A 25,660-nucleotide genomic window follows, 5' to 3' on the forward strand; every position below is an offset into this window, starting at 1 on the left:
AATGCTTAAATTGTGATGAGGCTGAATGATCAACACCAGTTAGGTATAGAAACATTGAAGATTGGAGCAGGAGGAGGCCATTCTGCCCTTCGAGTCTGCTCCACCATTCATCACCATCATGGCTGATCATCCAACTCAATAGCCTAATCCTGCTTTCTCCCCATAACCTTTGATCCCATTTGCCCCAAGTGCTATATCCAGCTGCCTCTTGAATACATTCAATGTTTTCGCATTATCTACTTCCTGTGGGAGTGAATTCCACAGGCTCACCACTCTCTGGGTAGAGAAATGTCTCCTCACCTCCGTCCTAAATGATCTACCCTGAATCCTCAGACTGTGACCCCTGGTTCTGGATTCCCCCACCATCGGGAACATCCTTCCTGCATCGACCCTGTCCAGACCTGTTAGAATTTTATAAATCTCTGTGAGCTCCCCCTCATTTGTCTGAACTCCAGTGAAAACAATTCTAACCGAGTCAATCTCTCCTCGTACATCAGTCCCGCCGTCCCCCGGTAAACCTTCGCTGCACTCCTTCGACAGCAAGAACATCCTTCCTCAGGAAAGGAGACCAAAACAAAATTTGGAGTCTGAATCCCTCGTTAGTTTTGCTCGGTGTTTGCTTTGTGTTGTGATGGTGAATTAGTGTTTCATTTCCGTTGTTGTGACCTGGAGCTTCAGTCTTCCATGGCAGCCTTTGCTCCAACAGGAAGATAGTGGGTGAGATGGTGAGCGGTTCACTGCCCTCTGCTTTCTCTGGGCTCTCTAATCTGTTAGTTTCTGCTCACCTCATCCAACTCCTTCCAGTCCGCCTCCGTGGTTATCAGTGACTGTCTCCCAGTCAACACTGTCAATGTCCACCATCTTCATATCACCCTCCTAACAAAGGTGAGGACACCCAGAGGTTGTGACCCAGTGGTTGGTTCACCATACAGCTCCAGGGATGACATCACAGAGTCTGCGAGGCATCATTGGCTGAACAATGAATGTTTGCTATTGGAATGAGCATGCTCCAGAACCTCTGACCTGGTGACCTTTCTCTGCCAGGAGATTCTGAGATGGCAACGGTGGTAACTGTTCAGCTTCTTCTCTTGTATATTGGCCAGGTTTCACCCATAAAGAAAGTGTGTGGAGGACACAGGCTTGGCACATTCAGTTTGGTGTTTCTCAGTCAGGATGTAATTGCCCAAACTCTTGTAATTAGAAAGCTGCTACATTGTGTATTCTCAGCATCAAGTGACAGATTGCTGGGGATTGTGGAGCTGAGATATGTGCAATTAGAAGCAACCTCCAATGTCACATAGCCAGTGCTGACAGAGTACAGAGTGACACTATCTCGCACCAGGACATTTTCCTTTCTGGTTATCAAAACAAGCTCTGCAGGTGTGAGACAGTCGATGCGATCACAGCTGAAGGGTAGCTGAGGACTTGGTGCAGCTTTACCTGGATCTCAGGTGAGCGAGGCTGAACAGCTCACTGTCAGTTTGGGCGTGTAGCGAGGCACCCTGTGTGGGTGGCTTGAAGGCAAATGACTGCAGCAAAAGAAGAAGATGCCAAAAAGTATCAATCCCAGACTACAACCATGTTTGACCCCATTGTGGGTGTGAGGCTGTTGTCATGTTGCACTGTGGGCGTGACCTTCACCATTACTAATGCTGCAGCTTTATAGGACCCTTGTCAGGCCCCACTTGGAGTACTGTGTGCAGTTCTGGTCGCCTCACTACAGGAAGGATGTGGAAGCTATTGAGAGGGTGCAGAGGAGATTTACAAGGATGTTGCCTGGATTGGGAGGCATGCCTTATGAAGATAGGTTGAGGGAGCTGGGACTCTTCTCCCTGGAGAGACGAAGGTTGAGAGGCAACCTGACAGAGGTTTATAAAATGTTGAGAGGAAAGATAGGGTGGATTCTCAGAGGCTATTTCCCAGGGCTGAAATGGTCGCTACGAGAGGACACAGGTTTAAGGTGCTGGGAAGCAAGTACAGAGGAGATGTCAGGGGTAAGTTTTTCACTCAGAAGGTGGTGAGTGAGTGGAATCGGCTGCCGTCGGTGGTGGTAGAGGCAAACTCGCTGGAGTCTTCTAAAAGACTTCTGGATGAGTATATGGGTATATGTGCGGAGGGTGTGGAGAGTCTGCAGAAGGATCTAGATAGGCTGGGCGAATGGGCCAGGAAATGGCAAATGGAATTTAATGTTGGCAAGTGTGAGGTGGTCCACTTTGGTAGGAATAATGGTAGGAAGGATTATTACTTACGGGGCGAAAAACTGCAGCAGGCGACGGTGCAGAGGGACCTCGGGGTCCTTGTGCATGAGTCGCAAAAACCCAGCCTACAGGTGCAGCAGGTGGTCAGGAAGGCGAATGGGATGCTGGCCTTCATAGCGAGGGGGATTGAATATAAAAGTATAGGGCATTGGTGAGGCCGCAGCTGGAGTACTGTGTGCAGTTTTGGGCACCGCACCTGTGCAAAGATACTTTGGCCTTGGAGGGAGTGCAGAGGAGGTTTACTAGGCTGATACCGGAGTTGAGGGGGTTGAGCTATGAGGAGAGGCTGAATAAACTAGGCTTGTACTCGTTAGAGTTTAGAAGAATGAGGGGAGATCTCATTGAGACGTATAAGATGATGAATGGGATGGATAGGATAGAGGTGGAGAGACTCTTCCCGCTCAAAAAAGACAGTAGGACTAGGGGGCACAGCCTCAAGATAAAAGGGGGGCGGTTTAGAACGGAGTTGAGGAGGAACTTCTTCACTCAAAGGGTGGTGAATCTCTGGAATTCTCTGCCCGTTGAAGTGGTGGAGGCTGCCTCGCTAAATATTTTTAAGACGCGGGTTGATGGGTTTTTGATAAGAGAGGGGATTAAGGGTTATGGGGAGAAAGCGGGAATGTGGAACTGAGCCGCGACAGATCAGCCATGATCTTATTGAATGGCGGGGCAGGCTCGAAGGGCTGGATGGCCTACTCCTGCTCCTATTTCTTATGTTCTTATGTTAATGGCATTGGGAGTTACAGATAGTTCTATGGCCTGGTAGGTATGGATATGATCGGTGCAACTTGTGGGCTGAAGGGCCTGTTTGTGCTGTAGTGTTCCATGTTCTATTACATTGTCCTGGAAAGAGGAGATCACATTGAACAGTGGGCAGCAAATTCACTCCAGAAGCTCCACGTGACAGCCTCAGCTGACGCGATTGAGTGTCTCGGTGAGGTTACTGAATGTTCCCGCGTTTCTCACCCAGTTGCTGTACTGAGAAGATCCTGACAATTGTGGATCTTCTAATCATGATGATGATGAAAGGTGAAGCAGGCTCGAAGGGCTGAATGGCCTCCTATCTTCGATGTATGTAAGAGTGATACTAGCTCCATTCACTCAGAATAAGAAAGAAAAAGAAGTAATTCTATTGTCAAGAGCAAAAAACTTTGCCAAGCGCGTATGAGAGAGTTCAGAAAAAGTGCTGAATCTGGGGACCCAATCAAACGCTTTGTAAATTATTTTATTTTTGAACAGAGGTATTTTTGTAAAATACAGATAATCATTTTCTACAGGCAGAACAATACAAGGCAGCTGTGTAAATCTCCACGTGGTTTCTAACTCTAATCATTCTACATCAATTTTATACAACATAAGAATAATGTGACTGGTGTTATTTCATGTACTGGCTGTGTTCTTCATGTAAGTGTCTAAACAGGAAATTAGTCAAAACGTTCGCTCTATTTTATTCCCCATAAATCCGGGACTCCACAATGCCCTGTCCTTAAATCCCTCATTTGTCACTAATTTAGCAGAAGCTTGAGAATTGCAAGCTCCGTGATGAGCACTATTGGGAGAGGAGGATCAGCCAAGGTTCCCTGGTCCCTAGCAGCAGATTTCCAGGGTTTTAATTCAAAAATCTTTACATCAAAATGCATAAAATAAACTTGAATAAAAAGCAGGACCACCCAGGTAGACAAGACTGGATTTTTATTCTTTCCCATGTTTATATTTACAAACTTTTGTTCTAGAAATGAGAGGAAACACACTCTTTCCATTTGGAATCTCAGATCTCACAGATTTTATTGGCTGGCCTCTGATTACTGATCAGTTCTGGAAGCGAACGCTTCTTTTCAAGTCTTACAGCGATGATGAAATGAATTACAAGGTGAGTCACTCCCGTCCGATCCAAGAGGGAATTGCAAAAAAAAACAACTTTAACAAACACTAAGTGTGAGAATTCTATTGGTTTACAATCTCCAGACTTGTTGCTCAGCAATGAGTTAGAATCACATGACCTAGACATATTATGGGTTATGTCTGACCTTTAATTGAGAATGGATAAAAATGTGTGGCTTGTTTCAGAAAGAGGATTTCCCAGACAGAAATACAAAGCACCAAGCACAGAGATTAAATTAATCAGCAGATCCTTGCGTAGCAATCGCCTGAGAACAGTTTCTCAGCTTGAAAGCAGAATGAAGGGGCAACCAGCAAAGCGGAGAAGCTGAGATTGGCCATTCGGAGAGAAGCACAGCAGAAATCCAGGACAGTGTGCACCCAAACTCATTCACAGGCCCTTTACTGTTATATATTGGCCGCTGGTGCTGAGCATCTGAGATTGACAGATTCCGAGAAGCCTTAGATACACCCTACACACTTCAGAACTGAATTAAAACTTATAAATATAGCACCATTACACAATATCCAAATGTTGAGTAAAGCTCAACTATCGAGAGACTCACTGCAGGAGGAGACGTCTGAAATAGAGAAACATGGAGGCTCACCATGCCCATGCTGATTGGTTCTTTGAAAAAGAGTTATCCAATCAGCTCTGCTCCCTCCCCAGAGTAGCAAAGCAGAATCCCAATGTCCAATCAGCTCCTGGCAAACAGAGTCCATGTTTTTTTTCACACAGTGACAGCCACAGGAAAGAATAACTCATTCACAAAAGGTTAACATTTTATTTTGTTTTTTAATTATTACACAGTTTGTTTTTGATTTTCCAAAAAAAATTGGTGAAAATGGCACTTTAGAAATTGGCAGCCAGATAGACACCTGCAAGTTCTGAAATTGGGAAGAGGTCGAAGCGGAAATTTACAGTTCATTAAAATCCACCTTTGCATCTTTGCAACGTGTGAGAGCACCAAGAGTAGCCAATGATGACGGGATCCTTGAGGAGAGATCAGTATTGTTCCCCTTGCACCGATACAACTCAACACCTTCGTTAGTTCTTCGTTAGTTCATAATAGGTTTAAGTCATGTGATTCTGGCCCCACAAGGACATTCAGTAATTTCTAGATAATAATACATACATACACAGTGAGAGAGAATTTTTACTCCATCCAGGATCAAAACTTGCACGTGTCTTGAGCTGAGAATGCTGTCTCGAAGATATCCTTTTGTCTGGCCGTCCCACACAGTCTTTTAGCCCAGAAAGCACACAGCACCAACCTCGAACCCAAACTTCTGGTTGCTGTTGCCAAAGTCACTCACCAACAAATCGATGATTGGAACTTGATCTACTTTTGGGGTATTAATCTCCAGAACAGTCTTTTCCAAACCTTTCCTTAACTGAGAAAGGGACAAGAAAGAGAATTAAAAACTCATCACCTGTTAACAGCCCCTGATCCCAGGGACGTGGAGACCAGAACTGTGCACAAGATCAGAACAGGGTCCCATTGCTGGGGGTCACATTCATTGCTACTCACCGTGCAGCCATCATAGATGGCTTTGATGTACGGGTTGTTGTCATGTGACATTTCCTCATCGTTGGATCCGAGGAATCTCAATGCCTTGTCATAACTGTCGGAAGCTGCGTCATACCAGGCGACAGACTGCTGGCAGTTATAGGTGAAGTTCTGTCTCGCAGATGCACTCAGCAATTTCAGGAATGTCATCTGCACCAGGTTGATGTGTTCACCCTGAGAATCCACATAGGCAAGCTGGAAGAGGGAATTCACACAGGAAAACAGGAGTTACAATCCTCGTCACATCATCTGGAAATCAACCTGTAAAACACTGCAGCCTCTCTGGGTCTGTCTGAAGGACGGTGCCATTCCCAGCCATTTCCAGCAGGGAGTTTGGTACAAACAACACAGACTTGTCTCAACAACAAAACTCACCAGTTTTCCTCGCTTGAACTCACTGAACCAGGATCCAGGAGATTCCTTTGGCCAGGGGGAGATTCGAGTCTGGATCAAAAACACAGAAAAGAAAAGTCAGTTTGAGAAACTACCCAATTGGTCCAACACAGGAACACAAACAGTGCGGAGAGCGGAAAGATTCACTTTGGAGGTTTCAGCTGTCAATGGCTTATTCATAAACCTTTTCTGTCGATTAGTAACATACAGCTTAGTGTCAGCTAGGCCTGGGTGGCAGTGGGTTACACATGGCCTTTGAGACAGTGGGTCAGTGCTGAGGGAGTGCCGCACTGTCAGAGGGTCAGTGCTGAGGGAGCGCCGCACTGTCAGAGGGTCAGTGCTGAGGGAGCGCTGCACTGTCAGAGGGTCAGTACTGAGGGAGTGCCGCACTGTCAGAGGGTCAGTACTGAGGGAGTGCCGCACTGTCAGAGGGTCAGTGCTGAGGGAGCGCCACACTGTCAGAGGGTCAGTACTGAGGGAGTGCCGCACTGTCAGAGGGTCAGTACTGAGGGAGTGCCGCACTGTCAGAGGGCCAGTACTGAGGGAGCGCCGCACTGTCAGAGGGTCAGTACTGAGGGAGCGCCGCACTGTCAGAGGGTCAGTGCCGAGGGAGTGCCGCAATGTCAGAGGGCCAGTACTGAGGGAGCGCCGCACTGTCAGAGGGTCAGTACTGAGGGAGCGCCGCACTGTCAGAGGGTCAGTGCCGAGGGAGTGCCGCACTGTCAGAGGGTCAGTGCCGAGGGAGTGCCGCACTGTCAGAGGGTCAGTGCCGAGGGAGTGCCGCACTGTCAGAGGGTCAGTGCCGAGGGAGTGCCACACTGTCAGAGGGTCAGTGCCGAGGGAGTGCCACACTGTCAGAGGGTCAGTACTGAGGGAGTGCCGCACTGTCAGAGGGTCAGTGCTGAGGGAGTGCCACACTGTCAGAGGGTCAGTGCCGAGGGAGTGCCACACTGTCAGAGGGTCAGTACTGAGGGAGTGCCGCACTGTCAGAGGGTCAGTGCTGAGGGAGTGCCGCACTGTCAGAGGGTCAGTGCTGAGGGAGTGCCGCACTGTCAGAGGGTCAGTGCTGAGGGAGTGCCGCACTGTCAGAGGGTCAGTGCTGAGGGAGTGCCACACTGTCAGAGGGTCAGTGCCGAGGGAGTGCCGCACTGTCGAAAGATGAGGAATAGAATATGCCGCTCACCATGGGTCCACTGATTATTTTTGTTGCGGTGTATAAACTGGTATTGGAATTCAGAATAAAATGTCAAAATTTGCCTTTGAAACCAAACTTTCTGACTGATTCCTGGAATGGAATGACTGGCGTATGAAGAGAGACTGGATCGACTGGGCTTGGACTCACTGGAATTGAGAAGAATGAGAGAGGATTTCAGAGAAACATCTCAAATCCTGATGGGACTGAATGCGGGAAGATTGTTCCCGATGTTGGGAAATGTAGAACTGGGAGTCACAGTCTAAGAATAAGGGATAAGCCATTCAGGACTGACCTGAGGAAGAACTTCTTCACTCAGAGAGTTGTGATCCTGTGGAATTCTCTGCCACGGAAAGTTGTTGGGGTCAGTTTGTTAGACATGTTCAAGAGGGAGCTGGACGAGGTCCTTGTGGCTGAAGGGATCACGGGGAATGGAGAGAACGTGGGAGTGGGATACTGAAAGCACCTGATCAACCATGATCCTATTGAATTGTAGTACAGACTCGAAGGGCCAAATGGCCTTCTCCTGCATCTATTTTCTATGTTTCTATGTTTGGAGAAGTGGGAAGAAGTGAGGATGATATTGATGGACTGTAAGTGGACACCAAAAAACTGTCTGAATGTCCAGACCAGTGGCAAATGGAGTGTTAGCTGAAATGTTTCTGCTGAAGGGGGAAGTAATGTGGACAGTGCAGGTCACAGGGACCCCGGGGGTTTATGCGAACCGATTCTTGTTGAATGTGAGACATTTTGGGAGAGTGGTTTAGGGTTGATATCTCGAGGTCTTGGTTATTAAAGCAGAGAGGCAATGCTGAACCTCTCGAAAGCTCTGATTCAGCTCAAGGTCGGGGATTGCATCCAGTTCTGGTCACCACACTTTCAAAATAAATCATTTTTGATCTGGAATCAATGACCTGATCAATCTCTGGGTGGGAATTATTGAAAACTGTTTGAAAGATGTAGCACAAATCTGATGGGCTGAATGGCCTCCTGTGCTGCTACATGTATGAAGTTAGGGAACAGTAAGTTACTCACCCCTTCTGATTTCTTGTCTGGGTAGATACAGGTTTCCCCTCCGCTGGTGAAGTTACAGTAAACCTTAAAGGAATCTCCGTGACATCCCTGATTAGGATCGATCCAATATTCACCTGGTGGAGAGAGTGGGATCAGACTTACATTGTGAACAGGATTCCACTTCGTCCATACTTCATCGGAACTTAATAGGATTGAGGCTTATAGATAGGCCTAGTAGACAGGGATATGATCAACGCAACTTGTGGGCCGAAGGGCCTGTTTGTGCTGTAGTTTTTCCATGTTTTTTTCTGCACGGACGTCGGTCACCAGTGGAGTGCCCCAGGGATCACATGTTGAAGTCTATCTGCCACTTCTCCGCCCAGTCCTGCATCCTATTTATGTCCTGCTGCAACTGCTGACATCTCTCCAGACCATCCACAACACCACCAACCTTTGTGTCATCGGCGAACTTACTAACCCATCCCTCCACTTCCTCATCCAGGTCATTTATGAAAATGACAAACAGCAAGGGTCCTAGAACAGATCCCTGGGGCACTCCACTGGTGACTGACCTCCATGCAGAAAAAGACCCATCCACAACCACTCTCTGCCTTCTGCAGGCAAGCCAGTTCTGGATCCACAAGGCCAAAGGCCCTTGGATCCCATGCCCTCTCACCTTCTCAAGAAGTCTTGCATGGGAAACTGGATAAACACCTGAGGGAGAAAGGAATAGAAGGAGATGCTGACAGAGTGAGAGAAAGAGGGGGTGGGAGGAGGTCCGTGTGGAGCAGAAAGTCCAGCACGGAGCAGATGGGCTGAATGGCCTGTTCTGCACTGGAAATGTTTTGAGGATAATTCCGCTCTTCCCGGGTGGCAGCTGATCAACGCTGGGATCTCCGCTGCTGTTCCGGCCAATGGGATTTCTGCAGCCCTGGGAATCCCCTGACGGTGGGGCAGGGGTCAGTGTCGGGGAGATCAGAAGATCCTGTTGCTGAATTTTTGGAAGAGTTGCAAAGGTTCTGGAGTAAAGGAGAATAAATACTGATCGCCTTGATCCATGGACAGGTGGATCTGAGGGGCTGAATGGTCTCCTCATGTTCCTTCATTTACCATCTGGGAAGTCTGGGTGAGAGAGCTGGAGGTCTTTGCAAGTCCGGGCAGGGTTGCTGTGAGTTCCCATCGGGTTCTTCATCCGATCCACCTCCAGTTTCAAGTTGTCCAGTGAACCAAAGATATCCTCCATGCCATTGGTATAGTCCAGGATGTTGTCCGTCTCGTCTGCTTGCATCCCATCGGAAGATCTCCGGGATTTCTTTGGTGTTCGAATTGGGAGAGGCTGGATGACTTCACCTGGTGGACCCTTTAAATTAGAAATAAAAAAGGGTGAAAATATTAAACTGTTCCCCAGAATAAAAGAAAGCCTGATATCTAAATGTCTGAGTGGGAGGGGGGAGCAGATTCAAAAAAACCAGGGAAATGTTCTGGGAGATGGACAGGGGGAGTGGGAGTAATTGGGTAGATCTTTCAAAGAGCCAGCACAGACACAATGGGCAGAATGGTCTCACTCTGTGCTGGAGTGGCAGGAAGAATCAGAGAGAACGTTCCAGATGATTGAAACCGGCTGTGTGAAAAATCCCGTCTCCTCCAATTCCCATCTGTATCTTTTCCTGAGGAATTCAGTGATGGAAATGCAGGAATTCTGTGTTGGACAATTTGCACTGAATGCTTTGGACCCCAGTCACTGTCAAAGGAAGGGAGCTGGGTGGCTTCACCAAGCAGATCTCAGTCCCTGTGGACCTGGAACTCTCCCAGTCGCCAGGGCCAACACTCAGCTCCCGTTCCCCAAACCCCTGATATCACCGAGTATCACAGCGTTCATTCTGCCACGTCTCAGGGCACTTACACCAAACCAATCCGGGTTTAGAGTCACATGGAGGGTGAGGGAAGGCAGGGGGGGTGCAGGGCAGGGGAGGGCATGATGAGGGTAGGGCGAGGAGAGGGCACAATGGGGGGAGGAGGCAGAGGGGAGGGGGGTGGGGGGGGAGGGAAGGGGGGAGGGCAGTCAGGGGGGAAAGCAGTTGATTTGTTTTGCTGAAGGACAGTTTGCTGAAACAGGTTTCAGTGATAATCTCACAGCTCCAGTTTAAGAGGCAGCACCATTTCCTCATCAGCTCATTCTGTCGATACCAGATACAGGAGCTCCTCTACTCGAGGATGGTTTAACAGGGATCTGCCGACTAAACTCAATATTTACAGGACCAGCATCAACATTTCCAGATAAAGATTTTTGAACAATTTGAGATCTTAATTTTAGACCGAGTGGAAAATTACTGATTTTTAGAAAATAAATGATTTTATTGCTCTGTAAATAGTTAGTGGTTGGATTGGGTCACAGATAATCGAAAGTTCATTAAGTTCCTTCACGACAACATTTAAAATCACTTTCCTGACAGCTGGGTGTTCTGGGATGTCCTGAGGTTCAGGCGAGCGAGCTCTTTCCTTCAACCAGACTGAGATCCAGCTTTCCTCTCAGTAAATTATTAATCCTCACCATTCCGCAAAGTTATATCGATACTTACCGGAGGGCCAGGAACTCCAATTAAACCTGTGTCTCCTTTCTGACCAGCAGGTCCCTGAAAGCAGGTACAAACAGACAGAGATTTAGCAACTGGAGGCACACACAGACAACACATCCACACAATGGGTCCAATACTCACAGACCACAAAGACTCCGCAAACCTTTAAAGATCACCACTGGATCCCAAAGCTGCCTTGCCCCCATTATCAGCAGATCCCATTTTTCCAGTGGCGAAAAGGGACAGGATGTGAGTCATACAAGAGGCAAACTCTAAGATTGGTGGCATAGTGGACAGTGAAGAAAATTATCTCTGATTGCAACAGGATCTTGATCAATTGGGCCAGTGGGCTGACGAATGGCAGATGGAGTTTAATTTAGATAAATGCGAGGTGATGCATTTTGGTAGATTGAACCAGGGCAGGACTTACTCAGTTAATGGTAGGGCGTTGGGGAGAGTTACAGAACAAAGAGATGTAGGTGTAAATGTTCATAGCTCCTTGAAAGTGGAGTCACGGGTGGACAGAGTGGTGAAGAAGACATTCGGCATGCTTGGTTTCATTGGTCAGAACACTGAACGCAGGAGTTGGGACGTCTTGTTGAAGTTGTACAAGACATTGGTAAGGCCACACTTGGAATACTGTGTACAGTCTGGTCACCCTATTATAGAAAGGATATTATTAAACTAGAAAGAGTGCAGAAAAGATTTACTAGGATGCTACCGAGACTTGATGGATTGAGTTATAAGGAGAGGCTGGATAGACTGGGACTTCTTTCTCTGGAGTGTAGAAGGCTGAGGGGTGACCTTATAGAGGTCAACAAAATAATGAGGGGCATAGATCAGTGAGATAGTCAATATCTTTTCTCAAAGGTAGGGGAGTCTAAAACTAGAGGGCATAGGTTTAAGGTGAGAGGGGAGAGATACAGAAGTGTCCAGAGGGGCAATTTTTTGCACACAGAGGGTGGTGAGTGTCTGGAACAAGCTGCCAGAGGTAGTAGTAGAGGCGGGTACAATTTTATCTTTTAAAAAGCATTTAGACAGTTACATGGGTACGATGGGTATTGAGGCCAAATGAGGGCAATTGGGATTAGCTTAGGGGTTTTAGAAAGAAGGGCAGCAGGGTCAAATTGGGCTGGAGGGCCTGTTTCCATGCTGTAAACCTCTATGACTCTAACCCAACTTAGACCATTTGAATCAAGAGCAGCATTCAAACTGACCCCATTTTGAGTGTTGCAAAGGATCTTAAGGCAGAGTGTGAATTGGGATGGATGTAACCACACTCGATTGGAGAAAGAGCAGCTCTGAGTAATGCCCCACAGGTGAAACTGTCACTGTGTTAAAGGAGAGCTGCTGGAATGTTTTGATTGACAGGCCATCTGGTGTAGATCAGAAGATGATATTGAATTCTGGTCACACAGTTTCAACAGAGCTTTTTTGTTGAAATTTCCCCAAAAGCTAGTATTATGTCATGATGAATGCTTGGCTAAGTTTCAAAGGCTTATTTATTGAAACATATAAAATCGGAACAGGAGTAATCCATTCACCTCTTTAAACCAGCTCTAACATTCAGTATTAGAATGACTGATCCTCATTCTCAACAGGCTTCAAGTTCACTGATGTGGAGTCTGATTTGAAGAATTTTTTTAACAACAACAAGAGGAAATTTTGAAAGGGGTGGATGTAAACACTCAGCAATGGGTTTTGTTTTTCACTATCAAACGCACATGAAATTATTTGCAGCTTAATTTTTCATCTTCACATGGCTCCTTAGGCCTGCCCAGGATGGATATGGAGTTGGCATAAGGTCTACAAGGGGGCATTGTGATGGGGAGGTGGTGAGGAGATTTGAGGGGTGAGGAATAACAAAATAAATGAAGGCTAGTGTTAGATCAAGAGGAGTCACAGAGAGGTGCAATAGAAGGTAGTAACTCAAGGACTGGGAGCAGTTCAGAATTCAGCAAAGGAGGACCAAGGGATTGATTGAGAGAACATAGAACATAGAGAGGAAAAATAGAGTATTTGAGTAAATATGAAAAGAATTGAAAAGCAAACAGTAAATGTTTCTGTAAGTATCTAAAAAGAAAAAGATTGAGGATAAATGCAGGTGTCTTACAGCCCAACCCAGGGGGATTTATATCTGATAATAAAGGATTATCCAGTCCCTCCACCCTGGGGGAAATGTACATATTAAAGAGTGATTCACCAAGGCGGATATAGCGACTGGGGAAAGTTCTTGACTCGAAATAACCGCAGAATGGGGACAATCCAGCCACTGATCTCAGAGAGAAATGGAAGTGAGGAGAGGAGCGTGTGAATTACTCACCGTTGAACCCTTGGAACCTTTTGGACCCAGTGGACCCTGTGATCAAACAGAGAGAATATTCAGAACCTCCTCAAATCTAAAACATTTCACAAGCTGAGATTCACAGACTAATCTATTCAGCCAGAATTCCTTGGCCAATCACACTGCAAGAGTTTGCATTTATACACTGGAGTTATTCTCCAGAAAATACTCCAGCAACAATGAAAAAAATCCTGATTTCCAAACACAGCCTGACATTGTACTCACAATACACAACTGGCCATTCAGCCCATCTGCTCCGTGCTAGCGTTTCTGTTCCACATGAACTACCTCCCACCCCCTCTTCCTCTCACCCAATCAGCATCTCCTTCGATTCCTCTCTCCCTCATTTGTTTGTCCAGTTTCCCCTTCAATGTATCGATACAATTCACCTGAACCACTCCCCGTGGGAGCGAGTCCCACATTCTCCCCACTCCCCGTGGGAGCGAGTCCCACACTCTCCCCACTCCCTGTGGGAGCGAGTCCCACATTCTCCCCACTCCCCGTGGGAGCGAGTCCCACACTCTCCCCACTCCCTGTGGGAGCGAGTCCCACATTCTCCTCACTCCCTGTGGGAGCGAGTCCCACATTCTCCCCACTCCCCGTGGGAGCAAGTCCCACATTCTCCCCACTCCCCCCGTGGGACCGAGTCCCACATTCTCCCCAGACTCTGGGAAAAGTTTCTTCTGAATTCCCATTGGATTTATTAATCATTATCTGATATTTATGGTTTCTGGTTACCAGAACTTATTACCAACCAACACCAACCTTTGGGGAATTCTGTTACAAACCTTCCCCCAGCTGGAAAGATCTCCTGTCACCCCTTGTCTCCGAGTGAGGCTTTCCCCCATTTCCCATGGGTGAATTCCAGCCAGGAACAGCTTCACCATTGGTCGTCAGTGGGATCTCCGGGTCCCACCTGCCAACATGCTCTGTGTAGCCCACTCCCCCAAGATCAGGGAGCCCCCCAGCCCCCGCGCTCCCCCACCCCCCCCCACCCCGCCCCAGCCTCCGCGGGATCCTGTCCTCAGCCAATCCCGTACTGGGGACAGGGGTAAAAATCATGACGAGCAAAGGATTGTTGAAACTTTCTCTCTTCCGCACTTACAGGCAAACCAGGGGGTCCGGGGGGTCCAACAGGTCCTGCGGCTCCAGGATTACCCTGGAATGAAACAGAAAGGACAGGGCACGTCAGCCGTGAGAAACCGCTCGTTTGTGGATGAAAATTAACTGATTTATTTCTCATTTTTTTCTTATCCCTCCCTTGTTCTGTGATCAACCCAAACTTCATACCCTCACACCCTCGTAACCTCGCACCCTCATACCCCCTCGCGTCCCCACACCCTCACACCCTCATACCCCCTCGCGTCCCCACACCCTCACACCCCCTCACAGTCTCTCCAACTCCAGCCTCTCCTGTGAATCCCATTGCTGCTGTGTCTCTGGCTGTCTGCATCCTGGATTTCCCCAATTCTCTTCAAAACACTCCTCAGAAATCACCTCCTCGACCTGTCACCAAATATCCCCTGTGAGGCAGCTTGGGAAATGTTCCTGTGTTAAAGGTGCTACATAAATGCAGAGTGTTCTGATCAAAGGAGCTTCCTTCATTGAATGTTCACATTTCCAGCCGTTAGGAGCTTTGTCCCATTTCCTTATCAATTCCAAATTTAACATCGAAACATTTCAGCTGCTGATTTCCTCAGAGCCAATTAAACACTGAATAAATCCTCAAACAGATGTCAAAAACCTAACAAAAGAAGGAGGCCATTCAGCCCCTTGAACCGGCACTGTCAGAGGGTCAGTACTGAGGGAGTGCCGCACTGTCAGAGGGTCAGTGCTGAGGGAGTGCTGCACTGTCAGAGGGTCAGTGCCGAGGGAGTGCCGCACTGTCAGAGGGTCAGTGCCGAGGGAGTGCCGCACTGTCAGAGGGTCAGTGCCGAGGGAGTGCCGCACTGTCAGAGGGTCAGTGCCGAGGGAGTGCCGCACTGTCAGAGGGTCAGTGCCGAGGGAGTGCCGCACTGTCAGAGGGTCAGTGCCGAGGGAGTGCCGCACTGTCAGAGGGTCAGTGCCGAGGGAGTGCCGCACTGTCAGAGAGTCAGTGCCGAGGGAGTGCCGCACTGTCAGAGGGTCAGTATTGAGGGAGTGCCGCACTGTCAGAGGGTCAGTGCTGAGGGAGTGCCGCACTGTCAGAGGGTCAGTGCTGAGGGAGTGCCGCACTGTCAGAGGGTCAGTGCTGAGGGAGTGCCACACTGTCAGAGGGTCAGTACTGAGGGACTGCTGCACTGTTGATGATGTTTCAGCTGATACCAAGATTGGTGGCACAGTGGACAGTGAGGAAAGTTATCTCCAATTGCAACAGGATCTTGATCAATTGGGCCAGTGGGCTGACGGATGGCAGATGGAGTTTAATTTAGACAAATGCAAGGAGATGCATTTTGGGAGATTGAACCAGGGTAGGATTTACTCAGTTAATGGTAGAGCATTGGGGAGAGTTACAGAAAAAAAAAATCTAGGGGTACACGTTCATAGCTCCTTGAAAGTGGAGTCACAGGTGGACAGAGTGGTGAAGAAGACATTCAGCATGCTTGGTTTCATTGGTCAGAACATTGAATACAGGAGTTGGGACGTCTTGTTGAAGTTGTACAAGACATTGGTAAGGGCACACTTGCACACACTGTGTGCAATTCTGGTCACCCTATTTTAGAAAGGATAACATTCAACTAGAAAAAGTGTAAAAAAGATTTGCTAGGATGCTCCTGGGGCTTGATGGTCTGAGTTATAAGGAGACGCTGGATAGACTAGGACTTCTTTTTCTGGAGTGTAGGAGGCTGAGTGGTGACCTTATAGAGGTCTACAACATGGCTTTGTGTGTGGTAGGTCATGTTTAACCAATCTATTAGAGTTTTCCGAGGCAGTTACTGCAAAAGTGGATGAAGGGAAGGCAGTGGATGTTGTCTCCCTGGACTCCAGTAAGGCCTTTGACAAGGTCCCTCATGGGGAGGTTAGTAAGGAAGGTTCAGTCGCTAGGTATACATGGGGAGGTAGTAAACTGGATTAGACACTGGCTCAATGGAAGAAGCCAGAGAGTGGTAGTGGAGGATTGCTTCTCTGAGTGGAGGCCTGTGACGAGTGGAGTGCCACAGGGATCGGTGTTGGGTCCATTGTTGTTTGTCATCTGTATCAATGATCTGGATGATAATGTGGTAAATTGGATCAGCAAATTTGCTGATGATACAAAGATTGGAGGTGGAGTGGACAGTGAGGAAGGTTTTCAAAGTTTGCAGAGGGATTTGGACCAACTAGAAAAATGGGCTGGAAAATGGCAGATGGAATTTAACACAGACAAGTGTGAGATATTGCACTTTGGAAGGACAAACCAAAGTAGAACGTACAGGGTAAATGGTAGGACTCTGAAGAGTGCAGTAGAACAGAGGGATCTGGGAATACAGGTACAGAATTCCCTAAAAGTGACGTCACAGGTGGATAGGGTCGTAAAGAGTGCTTTTGGAACATTGGCCTTTATAAATCAAAGTATTAAGTATAAGAGTTGGAGCGTTATGGTAAGGTTATATAAGGCATTGGTGAGGCTGAATTTAGAGTATTGTGTACAGTTTTGGTCACCTAGTTACAGGAAGGATGTAAATAAGATTGAAAGAGTGCAGAGAAGGTTCACAAGGATGTTGCCGGGACTTGAGAAGATGAGTTACAGAGAGAGATTGAATAGGTTAGGACTTTATTCCCTGGAGCGTAGAAGAATGAGGGGAGATTTGATAGAGGTGTGTAAGATTTTGATGGGTATAGATAGAGTGAATGCAAGCAGGCTTTTTCCACTGAGGCTAGGGGAGAAAAAAACCAGAGGGCATGGGTTAAGGGTGAAAGGAGAAAAGTTTAAAGGGAATATTAGGGGGGGGCTTCTTCACACAGAGAGTGGTGGGAGTGTGGAATGAGCTGCCGGATAAAGTGATAAATGGGGGGTCACTTTTAACAGTTAAAACTTGGACAAGTACATGGATGAGAGGGGTGTGGAGGGATATGGTCCAAGTGCAGGTCAGTGCGATTAGGCAGAGAAATGGTTCAGCACAGACAAGAAGGGCCAAATGGCCTGTTTCTGTGCTGTATTGTTTTAGGGTTCTATAATGAGGGGCATAGACAAGGTAGATAGTCAATATCTTTTGCCAAAGTTAGGAGGGTCTAAAACTAGAGGGCAGAGGTTTAAGGTGAGAGGGAAGAGATACAAAAGTGTCCAGAGGGGCAATTCTTTCACACAGAGGGTGGTGAGTGTCTGGAACAAGCTGCCAGAGGTAGTAGTAGAGGCGGGTACAATTTTATCTTTTAAAAAGCATTTAGATCGTTACATGGGTACGATGGGTATCGAGGGATATGGGTCAAATGAGGGCAATTAGGATTAGCTTAGGGGTTTAAAAGAAAAGGGCAGCAGGGTCAAGTTGGGCTGAACGGTCTGTTTCCATGCTGTAAACCTCTGTGACTCTAATCACCACTCCCTCCCACCGACCCCCCCAAATCACACCCCCCCCAATCAACCACCCAATCACTACCCTCACTGACCCCCAATCACCACTCCACCACCAACCTCTTCCCACCAACCCCCCAATCACCAATGCCCCCTCCACGACCCCCAATCACACACCCCCACTGACCCTCCAATCACCACCCCCCCCACCAACCCCCTCCCATCAAACCCCCAAACACCAAACCTCCCAATCACTACCCCCCCATGACCCTCCAGTCACCAGATCCCAACGACTCCCCCATTCACCACCTCCCCCCCACGGACTCCTCCAATCACCACTCCTCCAATCACTATCCCCCACTCACCCCCAATCACCACCCCCTCAATGACCCTCCCCATCACCACACTTCCAGAAACCCTCCAATCACCATTCCCCCCACCAACACCTTCCCACCAATCCCCCAATCACCACCTCCCACTGACCCCCCCCAATCAATCAATCACCACCCCCTCACTGACACCCTAAATCAACCACCCCCCACTAACCCCCTCCCCAGTCACCACCCCCAGAGAGCCCCCAATAACCCCACAGACCCCCTCAATCACCCCCCCTCACTGTTCCCCCCCAGGTCACCCCCCCTAACTAAATCCTCCAATCACCACTCTCCCATCGACCCCCCCCAATCACTACACCCCCCTCACTGACCCCCCCAATCACCACTCCCCAAAAAGCCCCCAATCATCCCACAGAACCCCCCAATCACCAGCCTCCCACTGACCCCCCCCAATCACCACCCCCCCCCACCAAATCCTCCAATCACCACTCTCCCATTGACCCCCCCAATCACTACTCCCCCTCTCCCACTGACATCCCCCCCCCAGTTGCCAGCCTCCTGTTTGCTGCTCTCCACCCCTAATCGACAGGTACACGGCCCCCAGATGCAGGGTTCCCTCCTCTCCTTCCCCGTCCACCCTTCCCACCTGACCCAGCCTCTGTCTGTTTGCACCTGGTGACAGTCTGCCCCTCACCCTGTGCCCTTAGCACTGCACGGTGCCAGGTGCCTGGTGGGCAATGCCAGGGTCCTTGGCTGGCACTGCCCAGCCATGTCTCTGGTCCACCAGCGAGGCTGTCGTATCAGGACCCCGTTAGTGTGGGAACTGATACTCAGCAGAGAGGCTCCTTCACCAGACAGATCAGAGAGATAACAGAGCTCTGACAATGATGTTCCGCACACATTAATCAGATTAAAATCAATTTATTTATATTTAAATCAGCTTCACACCTGAGACAGCCTGGGGGAAGCTAGGCACAATTCTCATTTTTAACCTCTGGCTGTCACTTCCTGTTCCGCTTTGCTATTGGACCAGCACAGCGGGTCAGAAAGGCCTAACGTTTTTTGAAAGTAATCAGAAACAGGATTTACTCACAACGTCTCCTTTGATTCCTGGTGTTCCCTGGAGTCCCGGAAGTCCTCGATCTCCTTTCTCACCCTGTTCACCTGGTGGTCCAATCAACCCAATCAGCCCGGGGTGTCCCTGTCCGAAAGAAACACTTCCCATCAACATCCTTAACTTCCCATCAACATCCTTAACTTCCCATCAACATCCTTAAATTCCCATCAACATCCTTAAATTCCCATCAACATCCTTAACTTCCCATCAGAATCCTTAAATTCCCATCAGAATCCTTAACTTCCCATTCCAAAACACAGTCATTGGTAATTTTCCGATCGGAGTGGGAATGTGTGCGGTGTTTAACAAACTCAAACAAAGTTTATAAATGAGAACACCGAGTGACAGATTATGGAATCAGACTCACTCACCTTCTCACCCTTACTCCCTGGAACTCCCTTCAATCCAGGCAAACCAGGTGGACCCTGGGACAGGAAGGTTTCGATTAGAATTGATCACATTCATAATATTCTCAAATCACACTCTGTCTTCAGTTACTCTCTCAATCTATTGTTTAGAATCCCTACAGTGCAGAAAGAGGCCATTCAGCCCATTGAATCTATACCAACAACAATCCCACCCAGCTCCTATCCCCATAACCTCACATATTTACCCTGCTAATCCCACTGACATTAGGGTAAATTTTGCATGGCCAATGCATCTAACCAGCTCGTCTTTCGGACTGTGGGAGGAAACCGGAGCACCTGGAGGAAACCCACGCAGACATGGGGAGAACGTGCAGACTCCACACAGACCGTGTGAATGATCAGATATGAATTCAACTTCACCAGTTTAAATACTGAGGGGAGAATTTGATTAGTTGGCCATGTGATTATCTCTCTGGTCTCTAGTTAGACAAATGACAACAACAACTCAAAGTATTTACTTACGATTGGTCCTGGTGGTCCATCCTGACCTGGAGGTCCAGGGTGACCTTGCTCACCCTGCAAACAAATCAACAAGCATTTTTTTTTGTGAAATAATTCCCCATCAACTTCATCTAATTTCAGAAACAAATTCAAACAAGAAAGGCCTTTTTTTTGTTGTTTTCCGTGTTTGTACTTACAACAGGGCCAGGAATCCCTCGCAAGCCCTCAGGGCCTGATTTCCCTGGAGGTCCCTGAGGTCCCACTGGGCCGGTCTTGCCTGGAGGCCCCTCCGCACCTGCTTCACCCTGGGCCGAGAAAGGAGGTCAAAGGTCAGCATCACAATCATCACTTCACGTTTATCAGGGGTTTGTGGCCTGGCAGAATTCAAGATCACTTTTTAAAAATTATTCCGTTTTTATGTATCGCTGGCTGGCCAATATTTATTACTCATCCTGAATTGCTCTTTAGAAGGTGGTGGTGAGATGCCTTCTTGAACCGCTGCAGTCTCTGAGGTGTAGGGACACCCACAGTGCTGTAAGGGAGGGAGTTCCAGGATTTTGACCCAGTGACAGTGAAGGAATGGCGATATACTTCGCAGAGTGTGCTGTCCCCGTGTATCTCCTGCTCTTGTCCTTGTCGATGGTATTTGTTGCATTTATGAGACAACAGACATCACTGACTGGTCAGTATTTATTGCCCATCCCTTGAGTTGCTCTTGAACTGAGTGGCTTGTTGGGCCATTTCAGAGGGTAGCTGAGAGTCAGCCACATTGCCGTGGTTCTGGAGTCACATGTAGGCCAGACGGGCAAGGACAGCAGATTTTCTTCCCTCAGGCACATTAGTGAACCAAATCGGTGACGGGCATCAGTAGATTTTTAATTCCAGATTATTTTAATTATCAAATTTCACCATCTGCCATGGCGGGATTTGAACCCGGGTCCCCAGAACATTAGTTTCTGGATTAATGGTCTGGTGATAATCCCACTAGACCATCGCCTCCCCATGTGTCACGGATTTGAAATGTGTTTTCAAAGGAATGCTGGTGATTAGTGCCTTAGCTTGGTGCTGTTTTCGAGCCTGTTCATTTAGTCTGCCCAAGTTCCCCCGAAGTCTCCTTGCATTCTCCTCCCAGAGGAACATTACCATCCAGTTTGGTTTCATCAGAAACTTTGCAAATATTACATGTGGCTCCCACATCCAGATCAGTGACAACTCCTGTGAACAGCTGTGGTCCCAGCACTGATCCTTGTGGTTCCCCACTCGCTGCAGCTGTCACCTGGGAATGATCCGAATGGTTCTTTCTGCCTGTTCACCCATTCTCCACCCAAACCAACTCCCCCCAATGCCATTAGAATGAGTTTTGCTCAGTAATCTCCAGATACACAAATCCACTTGTTCTCCTTTGGTTATGTGACAGATAGCAGGCTTATCAAACATGATTGCCTTTCATAAATCCATGTTGACTCTGCCTAATTTTTGCCGTTTTACTTTCTTTGTGTCAAATTATCACATCCTTTACAATAGATTCGAACATTTTCCCGCCTGCTACTGTCAGACTAATGGGTTTCCATCCTCTCACCGCTCCTGACTCAAACAGTGGGTTTACAGTTTCTACTTTTCAGCCTGCAGGAACTCTTGTAGAAGCAGTAGCTTTTGGAGATATAGAGATAGATACATATTTATATAGATACATATATAGAACATAGAACATTACAGCGCAGAACAGGCCCTTCGGCCCACGATGTTGCGCCGACCAGCTTCTAAAAAAAAACAACACTAACCCACTAATCTAAACCAATCCCATTTCGTCCATAAACCTATCCACAGATCTCTTAAACGCCCCCAAACTAGGCGCATTTACAACTGCAGCTGGCAGGGCATTCCAGTCCCTCACCACCCTCTGGGTAAAGAACCTACCCCTGACATCAGTCTTATAACTACCCCCCCTTAATTTAAAGTCGTGCCCCCTCGTGCTAGCTTTCTCCATCCTAGGAAAAAGGCTATCACTATCTACCCTGTCTAAACCTCTAATCATCTTATATGTTTCAATAAGGTCCCCTCTTAGCCGCCTTCTTTCCAGCGAAAACAACCCCAAATCTCTCAGTCTCTCCTCATAGGACCTCCCCTCCATACCAGGCAACATCCTGGTAAACCTCCTCTGCACCCTCTCCAAAGTCTCTACATCCTTCCTGTAATGTGGGGACCAGAACTGCACACAATACTCCAAGTGCGGCCGCACCAGAGTTGTGTACAGTTGCATCATGACGCTGCGACTCCTATATTTCTATATTATATATAGATATAGATATGTACAGAGATAGCCACCAATGCATCCACTATTTCTACTGCCACTGTGTTCAGTACTCTGCGATTGTTTCCAAAACTAGCAAAAGGGTCACCAAAGTAGTTGAAAAGAGAATAAATGGAATATGACAACGGATCCTGTCCCTATTTTTTGATGTACCTAATTAACCGAATCTGATAGAGGGGATTTATCAGCTTTCAATCCAGTGAATGTTTTGGGTGCGACCTCTTTATTAAGACTAATTTCTGTCAATCTCTCAGCTTCATAAATCCTTTGGGTCCCTGGTATTTTGGGGAGATTTTAAGCAGACACAAGTTAATTATTTTGTTTCTCCTCCATTTCCTTATGTTCCATTATAAACTCTCCAGCCCTGCCCCCATACTGGGCTCACACTTTTCCAAGATAATCTTTTATTTTTCACACATCAAAAGATGTTTTACACTCCATCTTACGTGTTTGTGTTCATATTCTTTTTCTTTATCAGTTCCTTGGTCTCACAGAATCATAGAACCCCTACAGAAAAGAAAGAGGCCATTCAGCCCTTTGAGTCTATACTGACCACAATGCCACCCAGGCCCTATTTCTGTAACCCCACACATTTACCCTGTTAATCCTCCTGACACTAGGGTCAATCCAGCTTGGCCAATCCACCCAACCCACACACCTTTGGATTCTCCTGAATCTTAAATTGTTCCCAATTTTCAGGCTTATCAATTTTTCTGACTTCCTTATAAACTACCCTTTGACCGTTTATGGACGAAAAGGGATTGGTTTAGGTTAGTGGGTCATTGTTTTTTAACTGGTCGGCCCAACATCGTGGGCCGAAGGGCCTGTTCTGCGCTGTAATGTTCTATGTTCTATGTTCTATTTTACTGCAAAATTCCCCTAGTCGCCTGTTCAGGTCAATGCACCCTAACTAACACATCTTTTAAGACTATGGGAGGAAACCCATGCAGACACGGGGAGAACATGCAATCTCCACACAGGCATTGACCTTCCGGGAATCGAACCTGGGTCCCTGGCACTGAAAGGCAGCAACGCTAACCATTGTGCGACCCCCAGTGGCTGTTTATATCTTAGGGGAATATATATTATCATTTATATATATATATAAAAACATATAAACTATGTTTAAATACTAGACATTGCCTGTAGTGGCAAATCTTATATTTTCCCAACCTACCATAACCAACACATCCCTCATACACAGAACATGGAAAGGGCATAGAAAAACTACAGCACAAACAGGCCCTTCGGCCTACAAGTTGCGCCAATCTTATCTCCACCTACTAGGCTTACCTATAACCCTCTATTTTACTAAGTTCCATATACTCATCCAGAAGTCTCTTAAAAGACCCTATCGAATCCACCTCCACCACCACCGCTGGCAGCCGATTCCACTCACCCACTACCCTCTGAGTGAAAAACTTACCCCGACATCTCATAGAACATAGAACACTACAGCACAAACAGGCCCTTCAGCCCACAAGTTGCATTGATCATATCTATACCCACCAAGCCGTAGAACTATCTGTAACTCCCAATCCCATTAAATCCCATATGGTCATCCAGAAGTCTTTTAAAAGACCCCAGCGAGTTCGCCTCCACCACCACCGACGGCAGCCGATTCCATTCACTCACCACCCTCTGAGTGAAAAACTTACCCCTAACATCTCCTCTGTATTTGCTCCCCAGCACCTTAAACCTGTGTCCTCTCGTAGTGACCATTTCGGCCCTGGGAAATAGCTTCTGAGAATCCACCCTATCTATTCCTCTCAACATTTTATAAATCTCTATCAGGTCGCCTCTCAACCTTTGTCTCTCCAGGGAAAAAAGACCTAGCTCCCTCAACCTATCCTCATAAGGCATGCCACCCAATCCAGGCAACATCCTTGTAAATCTCCTCTGCACCCTCTCAATAGCCTCCACATCCTTCCTATAGTGAGGCGACCAGAACTGCGCACAATACTCCAAGTGGGGTCTGACAAGGGTCTTATAAAGCTGCAGCATTACCTCCCGACTCCTAAACTCAATCCCTCGATTGATGAAGGCCAGTACACCATACACCTTCTTGACCACATCCTCCACTTGCGAAGCTGATTTGAGCATCCTATGAACCCGGACCCCAAGATCCTTCTGATCTTCCACACTGCCAAGAGTCCTACCCTTAATATTATATTCCTTCATCCCATTTGACCTGCCAAAATGGACCACCACAGACTTATCCGGGTTGAACTCCATCTGCCACTTCTCCGCCCAGTGTTGCATCCTATCTATGTCTCGCTGCAATTTCTGACATCCCTCCACACTATCCACAACACCTCCGATCTTTGTGTCATCAGTAAACTTACCAACCCCTCCCTCCACTTCCTCATCCAGGTCATTTATAAAAATGACAAACAGCAAGGGTCCCAGAACAGATCCCTGGGGCACTCCACTGGTGACCGACCTCCATGCAGAAAAAGACCCATCCACAACCACTCTCTGCCTTCTGCAGGCAAGCCAGTTCTGGATCCACGAGGCAACAGCCCCTTGGATCCCATGCCCTCTCAATTTCTCAATAAGTCTTGCATGGGGGACCTCATTGAACGCCTTGCTGAAGTCCATATAAACCACATCTACTGCTCTTCCTTCATCAATGTGTTCAGTCACATTTTAAAAAAACTCAACAGGCTCGTAAGACATGATCTGCCCTTGACAAAACCGTGCTGACTACTATTGATCATACTAAACTTCTCTAAATGTTCATATATCCCGTCTCTCAGGATCCACTCTATCAACTTACCAACCACCGAGGTTAGACTCACCAGTCGATAATTTCCTGGGCTATCTCTACTCCCTTTCTTGAATATAGGAACCTATATTATAGTATAATTGCAGCATAACCCCACGGCTCTTAAACTCAAACCCCCTGTTAATAAACACTAACACAGTATAAGCCTTCTTCACAGCTCTATCCACTTGAGTGGCAACCTTCAGAGATCTGTGGATATGAACCCCAAGATCTCTCTATTGCTCCACATTCCTCAGAACCCTGCCGTTGACCCTGTAATCCACATTCAAGTTTGTCCTACCAAAATGAATCACCTCGCACTTATCAGGGTTAAACTCCATCTGCCACTTTTCAGCCCAGCTCTGCATCCTATCAATGTCTCTTTGCAGCCTACAAGAGCCCTCCACCTCATCCACGACTCCACCAATCTTGGTGTCATCAGCAAATTTACTAACCCACCCTTCAGCCCCCTCTTCCAAGTCATTGATAAAAATCACAAATAGCAGAGGACCCAGCACTGACCCCTGTGGTACACCGCTGGTAACTGGCCTCCAGTCTGAAAATTTT

The 25,660-nt window shown here is 47.5% G+C and overlaps 1 protein-coding gene across 1 annotated transcript in view; it reads right to left on the minus strand.

Moving 5' to 3' along the window:
- Positions 1–3,465: 3,465 nt before the first annotated feature.
- Positions 3,466–25,660, minus strand: part of col11a1a (collagen, type XI, alpha 1a) — a 443,284-nt gene continuing 421,089 nt past the window's right edge. The window contains exons 56-67 of the mRNA XM_080195067.1: positions 20,213–20,320; positions 20,037–20,090; positions 19,518–19,571; positions 19,123–19,230; positions 14,332–14,385; positions 13,206–13,241; positions 10,886–10,939; positions 9,417–9,666; positions 8,328–8,440; positions 6,083–6,151; positions 5,669–5,902; positions 3,466–5,531 (exon numbers count right to left, since the gene is read on the minus strand). Of these exons, the coding sequence (XP_080051193.1) occupies positions 5,385–5,531; positions 5,669–5,902; positions 6,083–6,151; positions 8,328–8,440; positions 9,417–9,666; positions 10,886–10,939; positions 13,206–13,241; positions 14,332–14,385; positions 19,123–19,230; positions 19,518–19,571; positions 20,037–20,090; positions 20,213–20,320 (1,281 nt within the window). The 3' untranslated portion in view covers positions 3,466–5,384. The remainder of the gene's footprint in view (positions 5,532–5,668; positions 5,903–6,082; positions 6,152–8,327; positions 8,441–9,416; positions 9,667–10,885; positions 10,940–13,205; positions 13,242–14,331; positions 14,386–19,122; positions 19,231–19,517; positions 19,572–20,036; positions 20,091–20,212; positions 20,321–25,660) is intronic.

This window comes from Carcharhinus amblyrhynchos, chromosome 9, assembly GCF_965287045.1.
Source record: "Carcharhinus amblyrhynchos chromosome 9, sCarAmb.v2.hapA, whole genome shotgun sequence".
NCBI lineage: Eukaryota > Metazoa > Chordata > Chondrichthyes > Carcharhiniformes > Carcharhinidae > Carcharhinus > Carcharhinus amblyrhynchos.